Source organism: Mastomys coucha, unplaced genomic scaffold (assembly GCF_008632895.1).
Source record: "Mastomys coucha isolate ucsf_1 unplaced genomic scaffold, UCSF_Mcou_1 pScaffold6, whole genome shotgun sequence".
NCBI classification, from domain to species: Eukaryota; Metazoa; Chordata; class Mammalia; order Rodentia; family Muridae; genus Mastomys; species Mastomys coucha.
In genome coordinates, this window is record NW_022196912.1 from 96,168,817 (window position 1) to 96,192,747 (window position 23,931).

A 23,931-nucleotide genomic window follows, 5' to 3' on the forward strand; every position below is an offset into this window, starting at 1 on the left:
AGAGAGAGAGAGAGAGGCAAATTAGGGCAGGAGATACCAACCTTGACACAACTTGTGTATCTTTAAGAGTTCTCAGTCTTGTTTGGCTAATTATTTCTTCTTTGAATCTACTAACAGAGAAGACATTTCTATTTAAATTAGTAAGTGTTGGTTACAGCAAGCCTTGGTGCCTTCAAGGGGCATTGTGCTGGCTAGTTTAATGTCAACCCAACACAAGCTAGTGCCATTTGGGAAGCGAGGATGTCAATGATAAATGTCCTTTTTACATTAGCCTTTCGACAAGGACAAGTCTATGGTTTATTTTCTTGATTGATTATTGATGTAGGAGGGCCTTGCTCCCTATGTGGTGATGTTACCCTTGAGTGGCTAGTCCTGGCTGCTCTAAGAAAGCAGGTGGAACAAACCATGAGTGGAGTCGAATAAACAGCACTCCTCTATGACTTCTGCCTCAGTTCCTATCTTTAGTTTCCTGCCTTGAGTTTCTACCTTGACTTTCCTCAGTGATGGAGTGGAACCTGAGTTACCAGTTGATTTTGGTCATGGAATTTCATCACAGCAATAGAAGCTAACTAAGAGAGACATGTTGTAGCCTGCCCAGGCAGAACATGGGTCTTGCAGAGGCTCTTCTCCCTACACTGGCATATATTCTGCTCATTAAGATTCTCAGCACATGGAGATGGGAAGATGCCAAAGCTGGAGGCTTGGTGAGAAGCAAGCAGCAGCCAGCTTTCTAAAGGCAGTCTACCTTTCATCTTGGTGCGTGAAGTCTAGGTGGCTCATACTTTGTTGTGAGTAAGCCATCTATGTTACATACTTACAGGGGGGAAACCATTAACATGTACAAGTGGTAACAGAAACACAAGGGGCTTGCCCAGTCTTCCACATGGGTAGAAGCCCCTACCCTCATCTTTTCACTGGAGAACTGACACCTATGTTCACCTGTCAGAGTGGGGCTGTGCACAAAGATCTGGGAGATGAGGCATGTGTTCTGCTTGGAGTATGGTGTCCACATTTTTTCCTGTGGGATCTGCCTGCTCTAGCCTCTGCTTTGCCCTCTTCCTTAAACCTGGCTGATCTCCCACTAAATGTCTAGGATGCATCCATCCTCTTTCAGATTAGTAAGCAGGCAGGGTTTAGGTGTTCTCTGCCTGACATCAGAGCTCCCCAGAGCTATTGGGGGCTTCTTTTCTATCCCTTGTCTACCGTGCCAGCAAAAGCAGGCATCTCTGGGTGGTGTCTTCAGCTGCTCTTCTGTAGGGGTCTGGGAGCAAGGGGAAGATGGGAGCTGCTATTCTAGCATCCCCCATGCTGCTTGTATGGGAGCCAAGGCTCTGCAATGGTAGTTTGTAGCCACTTTCTGCTCTTCTTTCTTTTTCAGAGTGCAGAAACCATCATCAGTGATAGTACCATTTTCTTGCTCATATTGCATTTACACTGTGCCAGACTATTTTATATTCCTACGGTATTAATTTATTTCCTCCTCATTACACTTATGAGGCAGGTACTCTTGTAGTCCTGTTTTATAGTCATGGAATCTGACACTCAGAGAAGCCATGTAGCTTAGGGTCTTATGACCTGCTAGTGGTAGAATCAGTATTCCAATAGAAGCAGCCTGGCCCCAAGCATGACTCCACACTGATTGCACAATGTTGCTAAACTAGAGCATACCTGGAGCATAGCTCAGGTAAGTAAAGCCACAAAATCACGTCCTATGAGGGATACTCAGTGAGACCGAAGACATTTACTGTAGAGGTGATTAGACCCAAGAATAAACAGAAAAGAGATGGACAAAGGGATATATGAGAGACAGTCACACCTTTGTAAATGAGAGTAGCCTTTAGTATAGCTCCAGAGGTGACCTAGAGGTGGACTGAGATATCTATGTATGAATGTATGTATGTATGTATGTATGTATGTATGTATGTATGTATGTCAATACACAAATATGTACATCTATCTATCTATCTATCTATCTATCTATCTATCTATCTATCTAATACATATATGTATGTATCCACCCATTCATCCATCTGTCATCTGGATATTCTGACTCAAAATAGGGGAAAACTTTCTGTAGGCTGAGAATTCACAGAAGGGGAGTCAGACTCAAAAGTTCTTTTTTTTTTTTAATTTTATTTTATGTGTATGAGTACATTGTAGCTGTACAGATGGCCATGAGCTATCATGTGTGTGGCTGCTGGGAATTGAACTCAGGACCTCTGCCGGCCCCCCTCACTCTGGCCCTGCTCCCTCTGGCTCTGCTCGCTCCAGCGTAATTCACTGTAGCTGTCTTCAGATGCATCAGAAGAGGGCGTTAGATCTCATTACGGATGGTTGTGAGCCATCATGTGGTTGCTGGGATCTGAACTCAGGACCTTTGGAAGAGCAGTCAGTGCTCCTACCCGCTGAGCCATCTCACCAGCCTGACTCAAAAGTTCTTACCTTCTTATTCTGGGACCTGGACAAGTAGAGACCATGAATACCCCACAGGTGCCCATCAGCTGCCATCAGAGGCTGAGAAAAAGTGTTAAACTGATGACCTCAGAGGAATTGTACGTCAAGTCTTAGGGTTTTATGAGATAGTAGCTAACATTCATTGAGGTGGATAGATAAACCCAGAGTAGGCCAACAATCAGCATTTGTTCAAGAGAGTTCTGGGTAGAGCCATTGTGTCTCATGTTCACATTCATTCAGGGCTATTTTTGGTTTACTCTGAGTTCATGTAATATGCTAGGTCAGGTGACCATATAGATTGGTGAACTCTCTTGCAAAATGCATGGAATTGAACATTTTTTTCCCTTTAAAAGAAGATAAAGGTCAGAAACATGGGTATGAGGTGGGAAGGCAGGAAAGTTTAATTAAAGTCAAGTCAGCCATGAGAATAATAAGAGAGCAGTTGCTTTTGCAGTTCTTTGACCTCTCACCAGCAAGTTCTTCATTTCTGACCTGAACAAAGCCCCTCCACACAAGACACTTTCTTTTTTTTGTTGTTATTTTGGAAATATACCGAGTGTTTTTTTTTTTTTTTTATATTTCCCTGCTAAAATGCAACAGAATTTAAATGAGTCAAAGGTGTTCTATTGTCCATTTATAAAACATAGACCATTCTGGGCATCACATGGAGAAACAAGACTAAAAAGTATGGGGCCTTGTGGGCCCCTGAACTTCCAGTTTGCATTTTTAGAATATTTTTACATGTGTGCTGGAAAGATGTGTTCAAACTTTTTGGAAAATATACCTAAAAAGATTCTTCATTGTGGAGCAGGAGGAGTGTTCTCAACAGCTTCAATCAAGTATTCGTTATAAATCTACACCCTTTTCCTAAGCAACAGGAGCCCAGTGTACAGCTGTTTGTAGAATTCTGGTTCTTTTTAGAGAAAGGAGACTCCAGAAGGGTTTATGTTGCTTTCTCTCTCTCTTTCACTGGCCTCCATCCATTACTCCATTTCATTTATATTTGCCAGGCAGCCATCCACCTTCTGCCTGGTTGTCACCTGCTGCAGGAATTTTTATTTCTTCAGTGTCAAAATTCATAATGCACATTGAGCTGCTCTCAAGTGGAGTTGCCTTCACAGGAGAGTCCTTTGTATTGATCTGGTAGCTCTCTGTCTATGATTTCCAGAACACAACACCATTTCTGACTATGGAACATACAGAATCCAAAGGAATCTCACTTTCTACTGAAATAGTTGAAGATGGGCACCATTATATCATGTGACATTAGCCAACAAATATTTCTGTTGTCCCTGGAACAAGTCCTTAATTCCATTCTCCATTTCCATGCTGGAGGGATTTATGTTTCTTTCCTTATGTCCTATTTCCTCTGGATCCCATCTGCCGCAGCCCTTCTGATAAAGCACCCTCCCCCAAACTAGACACAGGGTTTTAGGTATGCTTAGAGACCTGGGGATGAGTGGAACCCCAGGTCTCCTGTTCTAACTAACATCATGTGGACAGCCTTGACATATCATCAACTCACTTAAAATGTGGTCAAGAACGACTCCTATGTTTGGAAGGATTTAGAATCACCCCATTCTTCTTCTCTTAAATCCTAGCGGATGTGGTAAATATTCTAAAAGGGAGAGTCCTCATTCCCCAACAGAGAATCCTGCCTGGCCTTGGCATAGAGTCAGGAACGATGTCTACAGCCAAGGTGCTTAGAGGCTGTAATCTGTATCTTCCCTGCCAAAGGAAAGGGAAAAGGACAAGATCCTCACGGGCCAAGCACATCCCCAGCGCTGACTAGGTGCTTTAGATGCTCTGCTTCATTTTGTCTTCTTGGTGACCTACTAGATGGTGCCTTGTTTGATAGATGGATTCAGGGAGTAAAGTGCTAAGCGATTTGGATCAGCAGACAGATTAAAAGAAAAAGCAGTCACATTTCCACTGTCAGAAGTGAGTTGGGAAACTTCCACCACTTTCTGCATTCAGTTCAGCTCTTTCCTATGGAGGTGCTGTATCCACCAGTGCAATCACCCGTGCAGTCATGAGTTGGAGACTGATGAATCCAGCTCATCTCTTTATATATGGTTCTTGTTTTCTATTTTACAAAAGAGGAAAAGGAAGTAGTTGGGGTGAGGGGGAGGGATCGAGATTAAGAGGGTCTGTGTGTTTGAAGAGATCCCAGTAACCTGTCCTTGAACAAGTGAGGCAATTCAAGGTGGATTTTAAGAAATACAATTTGAGAAAGCTTTACCAAAAGAGGGAGGAGGGCTTTGTCGGAGAATGCAAATTATTCTAATTAGAGAACCCATTGAGGATCTGATATTCAGAGTGTAAGAAAGTAGGATTTGGGCAATCAAAGACACACTACATCAAGGCCCACAGTTCTGGCTATCAGTAATCTAGAGCAGAACGCGAGTGTCCGCAGACCTTCTGACACACAGGTCAGAGGGCAAACCCCTGATTTAAGAAGCTCAAGAATTGCTACAAACATGATCTTCCTCTTACAGATGAATTATCCACTGAGTTAAGACTAGGAGGAATTATATATACGACAGCAAAGTCTCCTGACTGTTTATCTCAATGTGTCCAAAGCCACTTGGCCAGGGAACCTCTGTCTCTGGCAATTTCTATCTACACCCGGCCACAACCATGCTCATTATTATACCTACAAGGCAGGAGAGGCACTGGCAGCAGTCTCCTGTTCCTAGTGTAGGCAGAAGAAAGTGGGCATGCTCCAGAGGAAGTGGGTGCAGGATTCCCAGGGATGTGGGTGTGTGTTAAGAATCAGGGCAGCCTTGGTCCTGTGAAGGCTCAAGTGTAGGGGAATGCCGGGGTTGGGAGGCAGCAGTAGGTGGGTGGGTGGGAGAAAACTCTCATAGAAGCAGGGTAAGGGGGGATGGAGGGTTTGCAGAGGGAAACTGGGAAAGGGGATAACATTTGAAATGTAAACAAATAAATGTAAATAAAATATCCAATTAAAAACAAAAGAATCAGGGAAGAAAGACCAACAGCAAAAGATCCTCTGGAAGGTGAAGCCCCACCCTTTTGAGAAGCTTCCAAGGAAAGAGCTGGTGGCCAGTGAGTATGTGGGCTGGCTAGTTTTACACTACCTTGACACAAACTATAGTCATCGGAGAGGAAGAAACCTCAACTGAGAAATTATCTCAGTAAGATTGATCTGTAGGCAGGTCTACAGGGCATTTTCTTAGTTAGTGATTGACAGGGGAGGGCAAAGTGCATTGTGGGTAGTGTTAATGCTGGGCTGGTGGTTTTGGGTTCTAGAAGAAAGCCAGCTGAGCAAGCCATGAGGAGCAAGCAAGCCAGTAAGCTGCTCTTCTCCATGGCCTCTGTGTCAGCTCCTGGCTCCAGGTAACAGCCCTGTTTGAGTTTCCACCTTGGCTTCCGTCAGTGGACTGTGGCTTGGGATATGTGAGCTAAATAAACTCTTTCCTCCCCAAGTAGCTTTTGGACATAGTGTTTTATCAAAGCAATAGTAACTCTAACTCTGACATCATGGAAGTCCCGAGATAATACCAAACCCTCCGCAAAATCTCTCTTATCCATACTGGAGGGAAAGGTTCCTCTCTAGGTGTCCTTTCCATGAGAATAATTGTTTTCATCTGCTTCCCACCAAAAGACCAAGGCAAAAAAAAAAAAAAATCCTGGTCCCTCAGACATCAGAATCTCTAAACCCCCCTTTCCTTTTTCACCCTAGACTGGTGTAGGGATGGAGACCACACACTTCCTTTGTCTTTTTGCCCTCAGTTTTCTCTCTTATGAAATGTTTGGGTTAGAATGATGAACTCTAATGTTTGCTTTGTTTGTTTTTTTGTTTGTTTGTTTTGTTCTTTGTTTTTCCCCAGTCCCGTGCTTTCTGAAACGCTATGAAGATTGGGGTATCAGGATTCTAATTTCCTGGGCAGTTACTAACTAGTTGCGAATTTTGCATAAGTAATTCTCCCATGCAGGCCGTTCCAAGAGAGTAACTTTGAAGCCCAAATGTGGTAATGCAGAGACCACTGGGGACTGAAAAGCTGTTGTCAAAGTAGAAGGTGGTATTTTCCACTTGGGGCTTGGCACCCGTGGGTGATAGTTGCCATCTGCCTCTCTGTTTTTCTCCTCTCCCTCCTCCCACTTGTCCCCATGAGCTGGTGTTTTCTCTACCCACTGGTCATTCATTTGCCTTTGTTGGAAGTGCTGGCCTCCCACATACTCACTGGGTGGTCAGGAGCTGGACTAATGTTGATGATTAGGAGGCTTAAAATAATTTCAAATCTGTCTTAATTTGGTTGGAGATTGAACTGCAATATACCCCTGGCCTGTTTATGTAAAAAGACTTTTTGCCAATGATATTAAAGCACATGAGTCAGAGATGGAACTTATTTATCTAGGAACACAGTGTTTTAAAGTGGCTGGAGGGACACCAGTTATGCCCAACAAGACCATGACAGTAGTAGCAGAAAATAGCCTTATTTTGGATGGTGCACTCTTTCTCTCCAAACGAGGGTCCTCAGTTGACATTCCAGTCTCTGTAGGCTGCTCTAGAGTGTGATAGGAGTCGTTTTCCTGACTCGTGTCTACTTGTGGAACTGGGACAACCATGAGTTTTGACAACAGTATGACAAGATATCAGAAATGGACCCTTGCCTTTTCAATTCCTCTAGGCTTGGGCATTTTCTATTGGGTAATGGCCAGGACTTGATCAATTAGATTCTCAAGAAACAGACAGTATTAGTTATGAAGTTAAATCATAAGTTTTCAAGGGGAGCTAAACTAGGCATACTCTGTGCTTTGAGTCTAGTCAAGACATGGATTCCATAGAATTTATATCTGACTGCTTTCCTGCCAGTGGCTGTGTTTCTCTGGACCAGGATTCTAACTTCCTAGGCTGTTACTAATAGTTGAAAATGTTACACAAATAATTCTTTTATAAAGGACTTGCCAAGAGGGTAACTCAATGTCTTACAACTCTTCCTATATAAAAATAAACCTCCTTTCTCTGCCTAAACATTCTCAAAGTTTGCTGATTCTGGACCATTTATTTTTCATAGGCTGGTCAGAGAGCATGTTCTTCTGGTTCTCAGCAGCTTGGTTCTGGCCTTTTAAAATGAACAAATGCTTTGCATATAATATAATATGATTTAATATAACATAACAATACACTAAGAATTTTTATTTTAGTGTGTATGTGTGAGACATGTATGCCTGTTTGCTTGTGTGAGTGCATGCATGCATGCATGCTTGTGTGTGTGTGTGTGTGTGTGTGTGTGTGTGTGTATTCGATGTTGGTGTTGGGAGTCTTATTTGGTGATTGTCTACTTTGTTCGTTGAGGCAGAGTCTCTCAGTTGAACTCAGAGATCAATGATACAGCTAGTCTCATTATCCAGTTTGTGCTGGAATTCTCTGTCTCTGCTTTCAGAGTGCTTGAGTTAAAAGTGGCCTGTCCCTTGGCCCTCTACCTATGTATGTGAGTTCTTGGGCTCAGACGCTGGGCTTCATACTGGCAAAGACTTTAACCACTGAACCTTCACAGGCTGAAACAGCTGAGGTCAACTGGCCCTTACCTTCTGAAGGCAATGCTCTATTCATAGTTTCTCATTCCCTCTCCTTTGTCAATCTTCTCTTTTAAAATGAACCCATATATCTGAGGCACAGACTGACAGAATAGCTGCAGCCTGCTTCGGTGTAGCTTCTTTTCTGTAAACATTGTTAAAAAACACTCCCAGGCAACTTATAATCTCTCAGTTTGAGTCATGTGTGGTCTCTCCTTAGAGCTCCTTCAGCAGGGTTCTTAGCTACCCCAACAGTTCCCCCAGTCTGAGATCCTGATGGGGTTCCTGTGCCCTCTTTTCCTCCCTCCTGCCCCTCCTCAAAACATAGCTTTGTCAGCTATGCCCAAGGCCTCAGAGGATGGGGCAACAATTCCTCATTCTATTTGAATTTTATGAAACTTGGAAGGAGCTGCCAGCCCGAAGATTTTGCTATTTAGTGTCTTTTCCTTGTACTGTGTTTGGAAGAAAGTTGAGAACCTTGAGGAGAAAAAAAAGCTGTGTCTGGTTCTGTGGGCCTGGCTAGGAGCTGGCTGGCTTGCCATGTGCCCACAGGGAGACAATGGGCATACTGAGTGAGAACATGGCCTTGGACCCCTGGGGTCTGAGGTCAGATTGAATTCCTGAAACAAAGCTCTGGGCTTTGCCTTTTACTCTTGTGTCCAGTTCTGCCCTAGTAACCTTAGGCAGAACCCTTCAGCATACCCTAGGAAGGGGGCGTTCAAGCAGTTTCGTTTATGCAGCCTGCTTGGCCATAATATCCCTGTTGCAACATGCAGCATCTGGCCTGAGGTATAGCCTTGGATATTGTCTGGTGCTCACTCCTTATGTGACAGACAGCCTCAGCAGTGGACTTCCAGGACTCAGGAGTGAGTCAGCTTGGCACCTCAAGCCCTGGGACAGTTCCCCAGAGGTGACTACTGGCCAAAATGAAGAATGCAGCCAGCCAGGTCTCATTAGTTCCATTAAAATGCTGCTCCTGGATAGGAATGAGTCCTGGGAAACATCCCCTGCAGGGCTTGTATGATCTGCAGGGGAAGCCAAGTTTCCAGAGGCGCTTTCCATTCACACCTGCGGAGGTTACTAGAGGAGGTCTGGCTTGTGGGGAGACACCTGGCAGGCGTTGTTGATATGACTGAGAACAATCACTGCTACAGTCCTCACAGCATGCCAGATGTGGGTCTGTCTTACCTGGGCCTTCTAGCTCAGACAGTTATTACTCATGTTATTATAAAGAAGAGGCTCAGAGAACGAAAAGGTGCCCAACTGGCTAGACTAGCATGCAAACTCTGGCCTGTCTTGATGTCTTCCTATTCCACTATTAGCCTCATTAGGAAGTAGTGCTACTAAATCTGGGATGCTGATGGTGGGTGAGCGTCTGTGGTGTCATGGTTATAAGATGAAGGAATAGGGTGTGTCTGGGGTCTGTGCACTAGGCAGTGTCCCTGCAGAGATGACAGCAGTGAGTGTTCCGTTTGACAGCAGCCATGCTACTGGTAGGAACAAGAGACTATTTTACTCTACCCTAATATCTGTGAACAGGCTCATGGTGAAGCAACTTGCCTTGGGGGAAATCAGAGTGTTTGATACCCACACAAGAGTACAGTACTTTCCATGGCCTTTTTTTGCCTTAGCAATAACTGCTGGCTTCTACCCATGCTGTCTGAAGACTTTGCGCTGTCTTTTTCTGCACCTCTCTGCTCAATTTGTATGCAATTACTGTCTGGCCTCAATTCCAATATGTCCTTGATCCCGAGAGGCACATTTTTTTTTCATGATTTAATATCTCTGCAGTTGGCACCACAAGCCTTGTCATCAAGATGTACACCTAATGTGGTATGGCTTTTTCAATTGATGTTGCACTTTAGAGTTGATGGGAGACCAGGAGTGGAGGAAATGTGAGAACCCATGCCTCTATTCAACCCACCAGTCACCTGTGATGGATGTCAGCATTACACTAGATTCTGGAGGCTCTGAAACAATTAGTTTGCAGTCCCTGAGGTTATAATCTGGAGTGGCAAGATGGACCTGGCAGATGAAGAGCCCGAGCTCACTGACTTGGCCATGGGAAGGCTGCTGAGTTTGGAGAAGGGTTGGAAGAAGCCGAGACTGGCTTTGAGGGGAAGTACATCAGGAAGAGAAGCAGAAGGGTTAGGAGAAGGTTGGGAATAGATGGTCTGATACAGTGCTGTGGACAAATTGAATGGTTCTAACCAACAAAGTCCACTCATGGGAAATGAGGCTGTGTGTGGGCTTGATGATCAGTGGTACAGCTGGGTTTCTAGTAGATCCTACACACACAAGGGTGCTCTGTCCTTGCTTCAGGAGAGCTGTGCTCTCACTAGACAGGCTTACGTTGCTTATGAGAAAAACTTAGCATTTGTCTGTACTTGTTCAAGAAGGGCCCGGACATTCCCACAGATACTTGCCAAATGAGTTCTCCGTTAGACTATTTTACAGTTGGATGGGGGCATATGCCAGTTCTGATAATGGAGTACACATCACAGGGTAATCGTAGTAAACATCTTCCCATAGGAGAGCAGATGTTAAGCCTTTGGAGTCATAAGAAAGAAGCAGGTACATAGGGGTCATGAAGCCAACATGATTTTGATGTTGGGTCTACCTGTGAGAGATATCCTGGGACATGTGGGAGAGGGAGGAGATTTTCTGACATACGGATGATTGACTGTGACCCAAGACTTACAATTCTCTTCCTTTCCCACTTCTCTGAACAGGTGCAGTGTCATACGTACACAGGGTACTGCTGGTGTGTCACCCCAGACGGCAAGCCCATCAGCGGCTCTTCCGTGCAGAATAAAACTCCTGTATGTTCAGGTACCGTAGGAAGGTGCGGGAGGAATGAGAAAGGTTGGAAAGAGACTTGTTGGTTGGACTCTGCATCTGCATCTTACAGGCAAACCTTTAAAGGGTTGTTGTGGATAATGAACTCCCTTTCAGGTTAGAAGGGAACCACTCTACACGTGCTCTGTAGTTGGCTAGATAAGTGTCCGTTTGTGTCTATGTGTACATATTTTAGTTTGAGTTTATGTTTCTGGTACAGTGCTCTTTTCCTAAGCATTGGCTGCAGCTCCTTGGAGCAGAGATGCCACACAGCTAGGAGTTTGCTGTCATTTACTGCCCTAGTGGACTTGAAATGTATTATTGGTAATGATTTTGAAGCCATGTGAGAGTATAATACTAAAGGCTTCAGTGGTTGATTAGTGATGTCTGTCATGGACACAAGGAGGGAGGGTGTTAGCTTCTTGACCACATCTTTGCCATCTTTGAATATTGTAATAAACGACAATGAAAATCTTTTCTAACAGTGAACCTTATGTCTGTCTGGTCATCTGTAATACCTGGGAGATTAAAATGACTCCAAGTCTCAAAAGTTTCTCCTAGAATATTCTGATGAGTAGGTCCTAGATCTGCAATGAACCTCAAACCACTTATTTTATGAAGCTTTCCTGATAATTGGATAAGTTTGATAATGACCTATTGAGTTGATCCATAGCAAAGCTTACTTTTTATACCTCCAGCTTTGTAGGCGTATAGTGTTTGCTGTTAGGTCAGTCTTGTGGGATTGTTTGTAATGGATTCACAAAGTCCCACACTCACCCTCATTAGTGACTCCCTTAAGATTGCCCCCCCCAAATAGCCAGTCTCACCCATCCACTGTATATATGGATTAGATTTTTACTTATTCCCAATGTTAAATGCAAGCAAAGTACAAAATGTCATGCTAAAACCTAGTTACAAGGGCCTTCAGTCTACATTAACTGTTCCCTGAGTTTTACATTTTTAAAATCAAATTTGTTCTCTTAAAACAACAACAACAACAACAACAAAAATCTAGCCCTTTGGTTTAGAAAGGAAAGTAAGTGGAAATGTACGTAAGGATTCGTGTTAGGATCAACATTCACAGGCCAAAAGGGAAGTTTACTTTATTTGTGGTTTACACAGAAACTGGAAACCTTAATTGGGTTAATGTGAGGAGGGGCAGGACTTGGGCCTCCTTGCAAGTGACCTGGAACACTCCATCTAAAGCAAACAAATGTGTTAGACACAAGCCTCCTGCAGGCTAAGACAACAGGCTTCTCACACAACTAGTGTACGGAGGAGTGTGATAAGGATTAGGAAAATCAGAATTCTCCGTTTTCTCTCATGGGCAGGATCTCCAGAGAGGCCTTTCTACCAAGTGGGTTTTCCCTGCACACGTGGGATTGGCCTCCAAAGAGAGGGCAGGTACCACAGAGCCAGGCCTGGATGACGGGTACATGTGGCATCCCAGAAGAAATGGGGCGAATGTTTGGCCAGAACACAGGGTGCCCCCTCCTTGAAGAACAGGCTGTGTCTAGAAAATTGTTTCCATGCCTCAGACTGTTTGGCCCATTCGGTACAATTGGGCCAACAATTTTCTACTTAATGCAGATGGATAATCACCGATTTCCTGCCCTGACCAGCAAGGGATGTCAATCATTGCATTTTCAGTAAGAGGGGTTTCTTTTCAGTTGGCCCTAGTGACTGGATGTGGGTCAGAGCACGGAACTGGTGAGACAAGAAAACATGCAGGGGTGTGTAAGTGGGGGGACAAGTATCGAGATGTTTGCATTACATGGATGTGGAGATTTGTAAAAACTGGGTCTAGATTGATTCCAGGGAACCTGGCAATCATAGTTCAACTCAAAACAGTCTAGGTTATCAGTGACATTGATGTTAAACAAACCCTACCCAACATGCATGTGCACACTAACTTTGTATATAGTATCCCCGGTGTGTATACAATACATATATACATGACCATGTGCTCATAACATCGGGCTTTGCCAAGTGTTTGACAGACACCAACCACAGTGCCATCTGAATCTTGTGCTTCTGTTTCCTCTCTCACCCAAGGTCCAGTCACTGACAAGCCCTTGAGCCAGGGTAATTCAGGGAGAAAAGGTGAGTGGAGTTTTATGCTTTGTCTAAATGTTTGCTTTGAAAAAGAGAGTAAGCGGGGTTCTTAGCTGAGAGGGGAGGAGCCTGGGGTGAAAGCTAAACATGCCTCCCATTTCCAGTGTCCTCCCTGAAGCACTAGAGGTAAGGGTGGCTCAGATAGTGGTGCCGACTGAGCTGTCATTGTTTGTGAGGAAGGAGAGAGAGGAGGTGGGACACAGAGTTGGGTAAGGACCATCCTTATGTGAGCCCTATGGATCTCTGCTCTCTGGGAAGTTCAGTTGGTCAACACCCAACCAAGGAAGAAGATGAAGGCAGAGCACTCTGGTCTACCCTTGGCTCTCTAGTTTGTAAGCTCCCTCCCATTCCCTTTTCCATGATGGATCTAGATTCTCTTCCTGAAGGCCAGGATGACTTCATGGGTATGCAGCCAGTGCCGTTGTCTTGAAATTTTCAACCATGTTGCCTTGACGCCAAGAGGATGGTGACATGAACAGAGGCAGAGCAAACACATGTCTGATGAGTGTCTGCTGCCAGGCCATTTTGTTCTTAAAGCATCACACAGTTTGTATGATGCTTTCAGTTTGGCTTCCATAGCAAGCTTAAGGGTGGGTTTTTGTTGTTGTTGTTGTTGTTGTTGTTCTTGTTGTTTTTGCTTTTGTTGTTTTGTCTTGGTTTGGTTTTTTATTTTTGGTTTAAACCCAGAAGAACACTAACCAGCAAATTACACACTACCATTACAATTTAAGAGATAGATAGATGCATACATACATACATACATACATACATACATACATACATACATACAAACATACTGTGGGAAAGTAAAGTTTCCCATTTTGAACTTCTAATGACAGTTTTTCCTGGTTGCTCCTTTTAACAAAGAGCCCACATTTTTGTTTCAGACTGGCGTTCCCATTTTATATAGCTTGTCTGAGTGCTGTAGTGGACTCTGACATGTGAGCTGGTCCCTGCAGTATACTGCCCACTCCTTCTGGTTTGGAGGTCAATCTGAGGCCCAGGGCTCACAACTGCCAGCTCCTGTGACAGCAGACACAGCCACCTTCATCACACATACGGTGCTGCTGAGCCTCCTTCCACTCAGGCTGACGATGAGGCTTCCCACCTCATCTAGGTTTCAGAAGGTGCGTGGCTCATAAGAGTCCCCATTGTGTGTGTGTGTGTGTGTGTGTGTATGCATGTGGGTGTGGATGTACTGTGAGCAGCACAAAGCTCACTGAGTGCTACACATATAGCAACATGGAAATCAGGGCAGCCACTGGCTTCTGCCACTGCACAGAGTTAAGGCTCAGAAAAGCTATTTCTGAGACGTGGTCCTCCAAGAAGCAGAGAAGGTAGTCTCCGCTCAGACTTAAACAGTGGGCCTACAGGGGCTTCTCTTCCTGAAGAAGGAAGGTGGGGAGAAGGGAGGAGATGCCTTTTCAAGTCCTTCCCAGATCTGGGGATACAACCAGGAATGCTGGGATGGGAGAGTAGGAATAGGAGCAGGGATGTCTCTGTGGAAGTCTGACTTTGCCAGGGCTGTCCCTGGCAATGTGCCTGGAAGGTGTGAGAATAGGACCTGCTTTCATTCTGCTTAATGCTGCATATCAAAGCTTCAGGAGCCTTTGTTTCTGGGTGTGAGGACCTCATGGCAGAGAAAAACGATTGACAGTCATAAAAAACTGACTACCCATCAAAAGGAATGGGGGACACGTGGTGCTTATAACGCGTGTTGCCTAGAAAGGCTGGCATTCTTAACTGAAACAGAAAGGTTTACATTCTTAACTGGATACCAAAGGACTCTCCTCGCTGCTGTGGCTTGTACCTATGGGTAACAGATAGCTCATGGTCGTCCTGGCTCCTACTAAGCCAGTTGGAAAAGGGCAGGTGAGCTGCAGATGGCATTTACAGTAGATAGCAGGGAACACCAGTTTGCTCCCTCTTAGACCAGGATCAGCTAGCAGACCTAGAAGAGGGCTAGGGAGCCTGACTCCTCTAGGGTGATGCTAATGAAGCTTCCCTCTAGATCAGTGGTCCTCAGACTTCCTAATGCTGTGACCCTTTAATACAGTCCCTTGTGTTGTGGTTGTTAGTTGAAAGGTGGCTTGTTTCATGCCAAGCCAACACAGTTCCCATGGAAGAGGTTCTTTATTGAAGGGAGGAAGAAGTGAGGAAGAGAAAAGAGAGATGGGTCGGGTCTCTGTCTTTTATCTGGGCCACGACATAGTTGCTAGGTAATGATGCACACCACCACACACAGGTGATGCAGGTGAGGCATGCACAGGGAATGTCTCCCTAGCAACAGAAGAAGGAGGGCCCTTGTCACCTAGGGATGATGTCATCGTTGGGTTCGGAGGCTAACTGTAAAGCATTTCTGATGCTAACAGTGGTGACCCTCAACCATAAAATTATTTTCATTGCTACTTTATATCTGTAATTTTGCTGCTGTTATGAATTGTAGTGTGAATATCTGATATGCAAGGATATCTGATATGTGACCCTCCAAAGGGGTCTCGACCCACAGGTTGAGAAGCACTATTCTAGATGGTACCATTACTGTCAGCTCCCAGGTCTTTGCTTCCTTGCCCCATGGCTGACTTACTTCTTCCTGCGGAGGCCAGTGGAGGCAACAGACAGGACAAATGGTGGGTGGTGGTGTGTGCTAAATCCCATTCTACCCTGGGCATCTGGACTCTGCACAGGGGTCTCATTTTCCCTCCACTTAGAGGATCAGTTTAGGTATAGGATCATTTCCTTGTCTGCCATAAGCACGCAGAGAAAGCAAGTTTGGGCCACCTGTAGGAAGGGCCACTTGAAGCCACACCTGCCTAAGGAAGCTGGAGTTTGAATGGGGACAGGGTGTGAGAGGGCATTGGTAATATCCTGTGTCGACCTGCAGAGGTTCCTCTTTCAGCTGAGCTGAAGAATGGAATGTGCTCTGCAGGGCAGCAGGTGGGACAACACAAAGGCCCCTTGTCTGAGCTCATGCCCACATGTGGCTTCTCCCACAAGGCATCTCTCAGGAGTTGGGGCTAGCAGAGCAATGATATTGGTCTGGCCCCTGGGAGTGCAAGGTGTATGATTGCAGAGAAGGTAGAGCCTTAGGTCTATGGGTGTGAGGGATGTGGGCACAAGGCAGGAATGGGACCTACTTTCTCTCTTCCCCAAACTCTCTTGCCTTCTTGGACATGCCCCACTAATGGGGCTGGGAAGGATCAGTTCTCTCTGCCTAGAAGGAATGAAAAGATGCATTGTGCGACTGCTCAGAGTCTGGTCGCTGGCCAGGAATTAGGCCTTGGAAGGAGAGGAGGAGAAAGGCCGAGTGCAGGGAGCTGGGGGTGGACAGCCAGAGAGATAGCATGAGGGAGGGCAGCCAGGCAGCAGCAGGTCACCGATGCTTGGCTAGGCTGGGGGGCCTGGGTTCACAGGTGTGGGGCCCGAGGGAAGAAGTGGGGGAGGAGGGGACCACTGTTATCTTCCCCAGATGCTCGTGCTCCAGGAGGGGAGGAGGGTCGCAACTTCAGACTATTTACTTAATCCCCAGGAATGTCCTCTCTTTGCTCTGTTCTTTGTGCCCCTTGTGTTTAACGGACTCCTTTATGGGCACATGTGTGGTAATTAACACGCACAGTGTAGGGCCTGGGCCATGTGTTTGAGTTTCAAATATCCATTGATCTGGGGCAATACCATCCTGCTGCTCGCTCCTCTCCTCCTCTGGTCCTGGTCCTTGAAGACGGATGGGGGCGGGGTGTGTACATGGGGGTGGTGCACACCTGCACCCACATGTGGTTTATTGATGCCATGGAGGCATATCTGAAGAAAGGAAGAGGACCCCGGCAGTCCCCCTAGCTCTGAGGCTTACTGCTAAGACAGCTGAAGGCTGCAGGAACTGAGTGATGGACTGATTTGGGGTTTTCACTGATGTAGTCCAAAGGGATGTGGATGGGAAGCAGGCTGAGCAGCCTGTGTCGATGGGGGTGGGCGGTGAGCTTTCCTCTTGAGCTTTTTTGGGAGCTGGGGTGTAAAGAACTCTAGGTGAGCTTGCAGGATAACACAGGGGTTGGGGGTAGAGCGCTGCCTCGCTGTGTGCACACCCCCAGCCCCCAGGTGAGGTATCAGGATGACAATTCTCAACTTCTCCAAGGAGACTGGAGAGTGGTAAAGAACGGTGGATGGAAGGAGCCAGAGAGCATGTGCAGAACGGTTTTTAGTGTCTCCCCTGATGGCTCAAAGTCACAGAGTCCTGAGGCTGATGCTGTGACAAAAAGCCAGTGAAAGCCAAGGGTGGTCGGTGCAAGTTTTCTGAAAATTTCTCATTTTCCTGTAAGAGGTCTGAGAGTTTATTGTTTAAAGCAAGAGAGAAAGAAACAAAATGACGAATATAGTCTGCATAAGGTTTCTTTCAGGAACTTCTGTATTTGTCAAGCTAGTCTCAGAACAGGTCAGAGCCTCTGAGCCCAACTCACCTTTAATGGGTAGAGAGTTCTTTTTAATCCCTTGCTGGCTGCTTCACAGTGCTTGCCTTGAGTAAGGAGTGAGTCACATTTATTTCCCCAAGGTCCCTGTCTATGTCTCTATTTTTAGAGGATCTTGTGGAGTCTGGTCTGCAGAAGGATGCCAACCTGTGACATGTGCCCCTCTGGAGGTGGGTCAGAATGTACTGATGGGTGGCTTAGGGCAGGGGTGATGGGCAGCAGGTATTCCAGGTAAAAGAGATACACTCTGCAGCCTCCAACCTTGGCCTCACAGTTGGGGGTAAGGGCAATGAGCAGACCTGAAGGAGATGTGCTCCAGAGCCCTAGCCTTGGTTGAGATGTACCAGGCTGGCTGTCCAGGGATAGCCTACACATGAAGCATCATCCTTGAGCCTATGATTTTAACTTGTGCTACATTTGAGTGGAGATTATAGGACTTGCAGATCTGGGAGCGCTTCTTAATCAGATGAGTATTTGAGTCCCTGGTGATATTAGTGTTCTGTGTATGCTTCTTTTGGTGGGTAAATGTGTATTCGGAGCTCACAAGGCTCCTGTTTGCTATAACTACTGAGGCTGTAGTCTTGAGTGAAAATGGTGAGAACCCTAGCCTCATTTTTGTGGGCCTCACCCCCATCGGGACCATTAGGACCTCAGCCTTTTGTGATACAGGCAATCTTCAAGTGGATGTGGGCCTTTCGGGGACCAACAGTTTCTAGATTCTTAGAACTTGTCCCTTCTGCATGGGAGAGGAGGTGGGTGGCCTCTCCAAACAGTTCTGGCTGGTAGTTGCTTTTGTTAGAGCCTCTGAGGAAAGACCCTGAGAGGGGCTGCCTGGAATGAGTGTGGACTTTTGGCAAGTTCTCACACCCCTTGAGTGATCGGTGCCAGAGCCTTTGAAGTCCAGGTGAGAGAACTCAGGGCTTACAGGCCAACGGGATTAAGCTAGCTTGCTCATTGTTCCTGAGTTAAGTTCAAAGTGGAGAACACCAACTTAGAGACAGCTCGGAATGAGGCTATGTGCCTGGATATGTCTCAGGGCCATTTCTATTCTTAAGCTTTAGCTCTGAGGGCCACACTGCACCAGCATGAAGGTGGATGACCTGTTATTCCCAGGTCTCACTGCCCTGGTTCTGTACCTACAGGAAGATAGATATGAGATTTAGGACTGTTTATTGTTAGATCTCTGTGCAAAGGCAACATGTCAGAGTAGCTAAAACACTTCTTAAAAGGGGGAAGGTGGGTGGAGTGATTTTTATCTGTTTTAAGACATAAAGCTGTGACAATTAAGACAGTGAGGTGTTGGAGGAAGGACAGATAAACCTAAGTCAATGGAGAAGAGAGGACCCAGAAACACACCAGAATAGAAGTCTGATAGAGAGACAAAGGCAATTCAGTGTAGGAAAGACAGCCCCACCAAGAGTTCTGTAGCAACTGGCATCCACAGACCAAACACAGTAGAGAAACAGGGGTTGGAGAGTGGTCCAACAGTTACAAGTGCTTGCTGCTCTCCAGGTCCCAGCACTCTAATCAGGCACCTCCTAGCACCCACAGCTCCAATCCCAACTCCAGCAGATCAGACACTGCCTTCTGACTTCTGTGGACACCTGTCTAACACAGACAAACTCACATATGCCTAATTAAAACAAATATAAAATTAAACAAACAGAAAAATACCAGAAAATTCTTAAAACCTCAACCTCAATGTCATGCTTTATGAAAAATAACCCATACCGGATCATAGTCCACACTGTAGAATGTAAAACTGTTGCTTTTAAAAGAGTCTGTGAGAACATTTTTACTACTCAAGACACGAGAGAATAGTTACGAAACATCTGCCATGCATAGGACCTTCATCTAGAACATACAATTGGCTCCATAGACTCAACAGTTAGAAAAAAGCTTAAATTAACAAGTGGGCAGGCTACATACACAGACACTTCACCAAAGCCGATCTACAGAAGGCAAAGAGCTCATGGAAGATGTTTGACGTTATAGGAGATGCAAATGAAGACCATGGTGAGCTGTCACGATTAGGGGGGTTAAAAATAGTCTCCATACTAAATGTTGGTGAGGTGGCAGAGAAGCCGTATCCCTCATACTGGGGAGGATTTAAATAGCACAGCCACGATGGGAAATGCTTTGGAAATCCCCCCCTCCCCCCGCTTCCTCTCCCCCTCTCCTTTCCTTCATTCCTTTGACAGTCTGTGTCCCTCTGGCTGGATCTTAAACGCATGGCTCTGTGGCTTTAGCCTTCTAAGTGCTGGCATTAGAGGCATGAGCCACCGTTCCTGGCTGCAAGTTTCTGTTAAAAAAAAAAAAAAGCAGCATATACTTAACTCGAATTTATAAATTATATTCCAGAACGTTATTTTAAGGAAACAAAGACAGCACACAAATCACCCATAAGTTATACGTAGCAGCTTTATCTATGTCAAAATAGGGACAATGAAAATGTCCTTCAGCAGTTGAAACGAGCTGGGTCACACCTGTACCACACAGGATACTCAAGAGTATGTGTTGGAACTTGGGAAGGTCTCAAGGGCATTGTGCACAGTACACACACACACACACACACACACACACACACACACACTATTCTAAAAGATTAGATGCTACACAATCCCAACCATATAACATCCTAGAAATGACAAGATTATAGAGGTAGAGAGCAAGCCAGGAGTTGCCAGGACAGAGGAGAGGGAAAGTGTGACCATAAAGAGGAGACCCGTGGCAGCCTCTGTGGAGATGGGATAGTTCTGGATGACAATGGTGTGATGTAATTCTGTACATAGGTAAAATAATTCAGAGTTGCACACATATAAACAGGTGTGTGTGTGTGTGATACTGCTGGGGTCTGGGTAGCATGAATGGTGCCCATATCAGCTTTTTTTTTTTTTTTTTTTTTTTTTTTTTTTTTTTTTTTTTTTTTTTGTATAGCTCTGGCTGTCCTGGAACTCACTCTGTAGACCAGGCTGACCTCAAACTCAGATATCTGCCTGCCTCTGCCTCCCAAGTGCTGGGATTATGGGTGTATACAGAGTTGGGTTATGCCTTGCTCAGGTTCAAACTCAGGGCAAGCACTCTACAAATGCTGTCCCTTGTCCGTGGTTAAGCCCCCTATATAAAATGGAATGTGACATTGTATTTGTGTAAACGTAAGCACATCTTTTCACAATAAAACATTTTTAAGAAGTTAGTTGAGTTCTGTGTGAATTCAGTCTTCAACTGATCCATGTGCTACAGGTGCCTCTTGCTCTATCTTCCTCTCCCTCCTCCTCTTCTTCTCCCTTCTCTTTTTCTCCTCAGCTTCTTCTCTTCCTTTTTGACTGTTCCTCATTTGCATTCCTAGCTAACCCCGGGATTGTTGCTCTTATTCAGAGGAATGCATGACTTGAGGACAAGGGGAAATTGCTTGCAAAAGCCAGCTTTCTGTTTGTTCTCAGGTCTAAGAGGAAGTGTGCAGGTGGGTAGAAACAGCCATGAAACGGACCTTTTGCTCGCTTAGGAGCGAGCTTCAGGTGTTTTGCTGGTCAGCACAGGGACAACTTTCAGCCCACTTAAGAGCCTCCTTAACCAGGGGCCATGCCTCTCAGGAGATGCTGGGGTTACGTGTTCCCACCTCCTGGAGTGACCCAGGGTAGCTTCTTAAGAGTCTTTTGCAAACAGGATGCTTAAAGAAGTTACCTGGCCTTCCTACTCCACATAAATCTGCTCCTTTCAAATGCAAGAACTTTGCAGTTCTAGCAGGCATTGGGTTATTCCTATAAAAGTTGGACGGACAATGGTATCATCGAATAATATAAGGGAGGGTCACAGTAGTTGATGTGGTTTGAGATGAATTCAAGAATCTAGGAATCTTCTAAACCTCAGGTTGGGGATGGGGACCACTGGTGTATGTATGTATGTATGTATGTATGTATGTATGTATGTATGTATTTTCTTATTGCTCACACTCCACCTCAGAAAATCCCAAGAGATGCTGTTAATACAGAACCCTCCTCTGGCCCCTTTGACACACTTGCTTTTGAAGGACCTGGAAGAGAAAGCTCTTTGTATGTGGTCAGAATAAACTCATTGTACACCCAGACAATTAACTCCTCAATGGACTCTCCGGCCCCTTCAAAGGGCCGGCCTGCTTCCCTGGATCTCCTGGGCTCTATTCAATCCCTTAAGCACACCAATGTTTTGGGGGTTTTGTTTTGTTTTGTTTGTTATTCTGAAAAGTCTTTCCTTGGGAATCGTCAGAGCAGATCAACATTGTCTCCCACCCAGCATTTATCTCCCCTCGCCAGCGAATGCCAATCAGAAATCAAAAAGCCAAACAGAGGCGGCTTTGAACAGTGTCATCGGGGGTCGAAGTGACTTCCAGCTGTCTGTGCGTGGGCCAGGCCTTCTCTGTGCTGTCACACACACACCCACTGTCTTTATACGCTCCCAGAGCCCATGCAGGGGCTGCACCTGCAAGGACAAGGCATGGCTGGGGGCTGGGCAACCTTGGAAAGCCAAACGCAGTGGCTTAGGGCCTGGGCAGTTTCCGAAGCTGCTCACTGCCTCTGAGGCCTGGCTTGCACTGAGATTCATGCCTTTCATCTGCCTGATGGCTTCCTCCTCCCTGGCTGATGGCGTAGCTAGAGGAAGAAAACCATGGGCCAGAGACCGAGCATTGCAAACTATGACAATGGGATTATGATTGCTGATCATCATGCTTGAGAAATTCTCCCACTTGCCTTATTTATTTGTTTATTTTTATTTTCAAATATGTATTTTTCTCCCTTGTATAAGAAATTTATAATCTTCAAAACCTTCATTCCCACACTGTTTTTTTTCCCCCATAGTCTGGAAGAGTATTTGGGTGTTAAGGAGAAATAAAATCTTAGTATTTGAGGTCCAAAAAACCAAAAAAGAAAACCAACCAAACAAACAAAAAAACAGAATAAGCCCCAGGCATGAAATTATCACACACTTAAGTAAAGTGGGACTCAGATATTTTTCTTTAAAATATATGGACAAGTTCTCTCTTTCTGAATTAAGCCCTTCTGCAGTGTGACCTAGTGGCCACTGCTGCATGATTTTGTTACTAGTGACTTTGGCACTCCCTCATTTTGGTTCAAAGAGCTTTTATAGAAATATAACTTATGCACTAGAAAAACAAACAAGCAAGCAGCCTCATTCATTGTAAATGTAAAAATCCAATGAATTTATCAAATTTCTAGAGTCATACAACTATTACCAGAAAGAAGTTCTGTCACCTCCTCATAGAACTTTTAGGCTGTTTATAGTTCTACCATCTCTACCTGTGCCCCAGCAACCCCAGAGCAGGTTGCCTTCCAGGGCACTTAACTTTTGTAAATCTGTGCTGTATTAATACATGCCATTATAGGCAATAGTTAGAACTATCTTCCATTTATGATTTTTTTTAAAGGGTGTCAAGTGTATATTTTTGTGTCTTAGTTATTTATTCCTGCCTAATGCTAACTAGTATTTCTTTATATAGACATATAATTTATCTGTTTACCAGTCGATGGACATTTGGATTGCTTAAAACTCTGAGGCTTTTTGGGTCAGTAAGATGGCTCAGTAGGTTAAGGGGCTTGCCACTAAAGCTACAACCCAAGTTCAATACCTGGAACTCCATGGTAGAGGAGCGAACAGACCTGTAAGTTGTTCAGTGACTTCTACTCAGATACCATGGCATTCATGTGTCGTGCTCTTCCAACGAATAAATATATACACATAAAATTCCAAACGAGTAGTGCTGCTACATTTGTGCATATGTCTCTCTGAGTATATGCTTTTATTTCTCCTTCATAAGTTCCTAGGAGTAGAATTTGGGAGTTGAAAACTTAATTTGTGTCTATTCTTTGAAGAGAGGGTTCCACTTCACATCCTGGCCAACACTTGGTATTATCTGTCTTTTATTTTAGCCATTCTTATGAGTACTTAGTAATATCTCGTGGGGTTTTGTTTTCTTTGTTTAAGAGAGTAACTTGTTGTGTAGCCCTGACTGATCTGAAACTCACTAACAGGCTAGCCTTGAACTTGTGGAACTCCTCCTGCCTCTGCCTTACAAATGCTGGGATCACAGGCAAGTAGCAACATGTTCATCCTTCCTGTGTAAATGTGCCTTTCCTAATGATGAGTGGCATTGAATATGATTAGTGCGTTTTTACTTCTCCCTATGTCTTGTGTGTGTGTGAAATACTTACTAAAATATTTTGCCTAGTTTTAAAATAAGGTTGTTATCTTACTGAATTATATGGTTTATCCAATTTAAAAATGTTGATAACAACTTAATTTCATAAATTTAGTCTTAAGAGTAAATAATTTGAATAAGATGGTTAGAACTGCTGGTGAAAATAGCTCCTTTAAGAGTAAGTTAGAGCTTCCCATGCCATGGAGTGTCGGTGTCCTGCAGCTTACTATGCAGGTGTCTTGTTTACAGAGGATAATGCTACCCAGAGAAAGAAAGGGAAGAGGTTAGGTTAGGGAATGTATGGACATAAATGAGGACGGGTGTGAG

The 23,931-nt window shown here is 44.9% G+C and overlaps 1 protein-coding gene across 2 annotated transcripts in view; it reads left to right on the forward strand.

The window, feature by feature from the left end:
• Smoc1 (SPARC related modular calcium binding 1) overlaps positions 1–23,931 on the forward strand; it is a 166,700-nt gene that overhangs the window by 105,224 nt on the left and 37,545 nt on the right. For both annotated transcript variants that reach the window (XM_031356190.1, XM_031356191.1), the window contains exons 4-5: positions 10,731–10,830; positions 12,892–12,939. In XM_031356190.1, coding sequence (XP_031212050.1) covers positions 10,731–10,830; positions 12,892–12,939 — 148 coding nt within the window. The remainder of the gene's footprint in view (positions 1–10,730; positions 10,831–12,891; positions 12,940–23,931) is intronic.